Genomic DNA, 4,508 nt, shown 5'->3' on the forward strand with positions numbered 1-4,508 from the left:
AATATGTACATATATTAAAATAAAAACCAATTACTTAATACATTTATTATTACATGTAAATGTTATATTGTATATATTTTTTTATCACACAACATAATTGCTAAACTGCTCCTTGGGTCATAATTATGAACAAATCTAACGATTAGCCTAAGAATTATTATAATAGGAACTACTCTCTTATCTCTTCTTGTGATATATTATTAGAGACGTCTTACGTAATATGCATATTGTAGATTATTTTAGAACTTAAAATAAATGTAAACCATCTGAACGATTTCCGATATAATACTTATCAGAATCCTTTGATTTCTCGTCAAATGTCAATTTTATTTTTTATAGGATATGTCCCTGTAGAACCCCATCCATGTGAGCAAAGTTCGTGTTACCCAGCCACAGGTAATTTACTTATAGGTAGAGAGAAACAACTTAGCGCGTCTTCAACTTGCGGTCTTTATGAGCAACAACGATATTGTATTGTGTCTCACTTGGAAGACCGAAAGAAATGCTTTTGGTGCGATTCACGTCCATCCAAAATCATGAAACCACATTTAAACCACAGTATACAAAACGTTGTTTATAGATACTACCCAGGGTACGACCTCTACAACTTTTAGAAACTTTCTTTTGATATCTTTATAAATTTTAGAACAAAACTAAAGTCGTGGTGGCAGTCAGAAAATGGCAAAGAAAATGTTTCGATTCAACTTGATCTAGAAAAGGAGTTTCACTTTACCCATTTAATTATGACTTTTAAAACGTTTAGACCAGCAGCTATGTACATAGAAAGGTCTTACGACTTCGGAAAAACATGGAAGGTATGCACATGGATTGTATTTCTACTAAATGTGCACTTAAAGTACAACAAAAAGATTGTAAAAAATGCTGATATTACTTACATTGCCAGCATTTTTTCTATGTACAAGTTTTTTAAACCGTTGTACCTACTCGTTTTCTAAATTATTTTTAGGTATATCGGTATTTTGCGCATAAATGTGCGGACAGTTTTCCAGGAATTCCAGAAAGATATTCGCAAAATCTAACAGACGTTATTTGCGAATCCCGATATTCAAATGTGGCACCCTCGACAAACGGAGAACTTATTTTTAGAGTTCTTCCACCTAATATGCATATCGACAATCCCTATTCCGAAGAAGTTCAAAACTTACTAAAAGTTACTAATCTTCGGATCCGATTTGTAAAACTCCATACTCTAGGTGACGATTTGCTGGATCCACGCGAAGAAATACAGGTTTTTACATCAAATTTGTAGCATAACAGATAGCATTTACATTGTCTTAATTTTAGGAAAAGTACTACTACGCAGTAACCGATATGGTAGTACGGGGTTCCTGTTCTTGTTACGGTCATGCCAACCGCTGTTTGCCCTTACCGGGAATGGAAACTAAACCGGACATGGTACATGGTAGATGCGAGTGTACTCATAACACAAAAGGATCAAATTGCGAAGAATGCGAAGACTTTTTCAACGATCTACCCTGGAGACCTGCCATTGGAAAGCAAACAAATGCCTGCAAAAGTAAGAGAACTGAATCTTCGTTCTTTCCATCATCATCATCATCATCATCATAAGGTCATCAGTCCTAAGACTGGTTGGACACGCACCTCCACTCTTTCCTATCCTGAGCTAATCTTCGCATTTCCCTAAAACTAGAACAACTCATATCTTTAACTATTTGCGAACAGTAATCTAATCTAGGTCTACCTCTACCCCTCCTAACTTCCGTTTCTGCCTCTAATATGTCTCTGACTAGACCTTCATGCCTGGGAAGGTGTCCTACTAACCTATCTCGCCTATTTCTTATTGACTTCCAGTCCTCTGTTCTCTTCCTCTTTCTAATACCTCTTCATTTCTAACCTTTTCTATCCACGGTATCCTCATCATTCGCCTGTAACACCACATTTCAAACGCTTTTAATCTTTTCTTTTCCGCTGCGCTCACTGTCCACGTTTCACACTCGTACAGCGCCGTGCTCCAAACATACACCTTTAACAACCTTTTTTGAATTTCTAAATAAACCGTTCACGAGCGTAGAAGTGATTTCTTTTTATTGAAGGCGACTCGATCTTGCGCTATCCTCTGCTTTACATCCCTAATATTCCTTCCGTTCTAACTTATCTGACTTCCTAGATACCTAAAATCAGCCACTTCTAATTTTTCGTCAACTATCTTTATATTCGGCCTTTCCCTACTTTTTCTTTTCTAATTCTATACCATATTATTTTTTTCAACGCATTGAGATTGACTTTGCCGGACCTTTTCCTAACAAGAAATATTTATTCAAATAATAGATGTATATTCCAGATACCCAATTATTGAAATTGTTAAATCAATATCTTTTGATAAGATTCAAGCAACATTAAAAAAAATATTTACAACATTTGGTTTTCCAAAGTCTATAAAATCAGATAATGACCCTCCTTTTAACAGCATGGAACTGAGGAATTATTTTAAAGACTACGGTATATTAAACATATTTTGATCAAACCATATTGGTCAGAAGCAAATGGGATGGTAGAACGACTGTTGAAGACAGTAAAGAAATCTTTATTATGTGAACATATATGTTAAATGAAAAAGAACAGCGATCTAGTGTTTCTGATGCGTTATGCGTGTATATCAAGTTCTAAGTTTGTATCTTGTTATGTGTTATTTCTGTTAACTTCATAAATAAATAGTGAAGACTGAATAATCTATTCTTTGCTGGATAGAACAGTTAGTAAATTAATATTATATCCTGATATTTTTATCAAACTTGTTGTCTTCGTGGCAGACACGACAAAAATTATAGTATAAACTGAATCACATATTTGCAGCTTACCAATCAGCTGGACAATAATTAATAATGAAAATTAACAAAAATACTGAAAACTTCTCCTATGGTTGATGCGTACATATATGCATTGTGTAACAGAAATAAGTGCCGAGCTTGCAGATTATGGAGCACAATAAAACATTAAAATTAAGTAAATATTTGTGTGCCCTAAATTTCACCGTTTTCAAGAAAAACGTAGTTAAAAGTATAGGTAAATTCAATTCCAGCCCTGGTTATGAAACACGGCCCGCAACGCTGCACTCAATCAGCTGGTGATTTCCAGCATCAGTGTAGTATTTGTTTTGTATTTTCTTACTCATCTATTGCTTATTTATTAAATTAGATTAAATGTGATTCAGTGTTCACGTTAACAACTAATTTCTTGTAGGCGTTTATTCTTTAAACGTTTAATGTAGGTTAGTCACTCTAGAGCAGTTGTTATTACAATAATGTGGTATGATACGTATTTACGGGTTTGAACTGTATTGGTGCTGTAGAGACAAAATCCTCACAATAATCACTTACTGTTATCGATAAATGTACGCTATGAAATTTTTTGAGACTTTTTGGTAAGTTTACTTACAACCACCGGCAAAAAGGTTACGCGCCTTGGCAATACTCAATGGAAATTTGCCTTAATAAAATTACAATTATCCAGGTGATAATCGTTTAGCAACTAATGCTTGCGGAACTTGCATTTTTTGTTTGGCGTTCATCATTTACTAGTCAATACTCAATGGAAATTTGCCTTAATAAAATTACAATTATCCAGGTGATAATCATTTAGCAACTAATGCTTGCGGAACTTGCATTTTTTTCTTTGGCGTTCATACATTTACTAGTGTAGTGTTACCTTTAATTATTATTATTAAATTCATTTAATCTAAACGTTATGTGTAAGACTAAATTGTTTATGTTCATCTTAGACGTTCGATTATCGGTAGGTAATGTTTACATTGTATAAGTTAATTAATTTTATCTACTGCAGATAACCTCAAATTAATGAGGAAAAATTGTTGCTGCTGACACTCCCTTGCCGGGAATTAAGCCCGGGCCCCTGATTTTACGCACCAGTACTCTTAGCTTATTTTTCCTTATTAATTTGAGGTTATCTGTAGTGTGTAAAATTAATTCACTAATACATTGAATTAACCCTACACAAACTCAAGTGTCTTAATGTTTGCATTCTCCATCCATGTAGCTGCAGAGTTTTTATCGCACTTCGCTATTTGGTAAACATCTATGTTGCCAATTGATGCACAAGATCGGCTTTGGATTGTAAGTTATTGATTTTCTTATAAAAATCTTTTGCCCTTACTCATGCTGCTGAACACACCGTGCGATTGTTTAGTTTACATCCTACAAAATTCAGCACTTATTTCTGTTACGCCCTCTACTTAAAGGTCTCGCGTGAAAGCGCTAGGAACGGATTAACATTTTTTAACGCGAAAAGACTGAAGTAACATAACTGACACGGGAAAACAAGATGAAAAATTAAACTTATATAATGATCTGAAGTCATATTTATGTAAGCGGATACGATAATAATGATAATAGCAGCTACCACTACCACAGCGCCAATCGCGTGACGTCAGGATAGCCGAACGGGACCGAACAATCAACCGAGACGGGAATCGGAGAGTAGTACGACCAGGGAATTGATTAAGACACAAT

General features: G+C 34.7%; 1 protein-coding gene across 1 annotated transcript; it reads left to right on the forward strand.

The window, feature by feature from the left end:
- Nucleotides 1-302: 302 nt before the first annotated feature.
- Nucleotides 303-4,297, forward strand: LOC112906432 (laminin subunit beta-1-like). The gene is made up of 5 exons (XM_025980542.1): nt 303-592; nt 647-815; nt 968-1,249; nt 1,306-1,556; nt 4,207-4,297. Exons 1-5 carry the CDS (start codon nt 318-320, stop codon nt 4,295-4,297), a joined length of 1,068 nt encoding a protein of 355 aa, XP_025836327.1. The 5' UTR covers nt 303-317.
- The last annotated feature ends 211 nt before the right edge of the window (nt 4,298-4,508 follow it).

The sequence above is a fragment of the Agrilus planipennis genome, unplaced genomic scaffold (assembly GCF_000699045.2).
Source record: "Agrilus planipennis isolate EAB-ADULT unplaced genomic scaffold, Apla_2.0 scaffold113, whole genome shotgun sequence".
Classification (NCBI taxonomy): Eukaryota; Metazoa; Arthropoda; class Insecta; order Coleoptera; family Buprestidae; genus Agrilus; species Agrilus planipennis.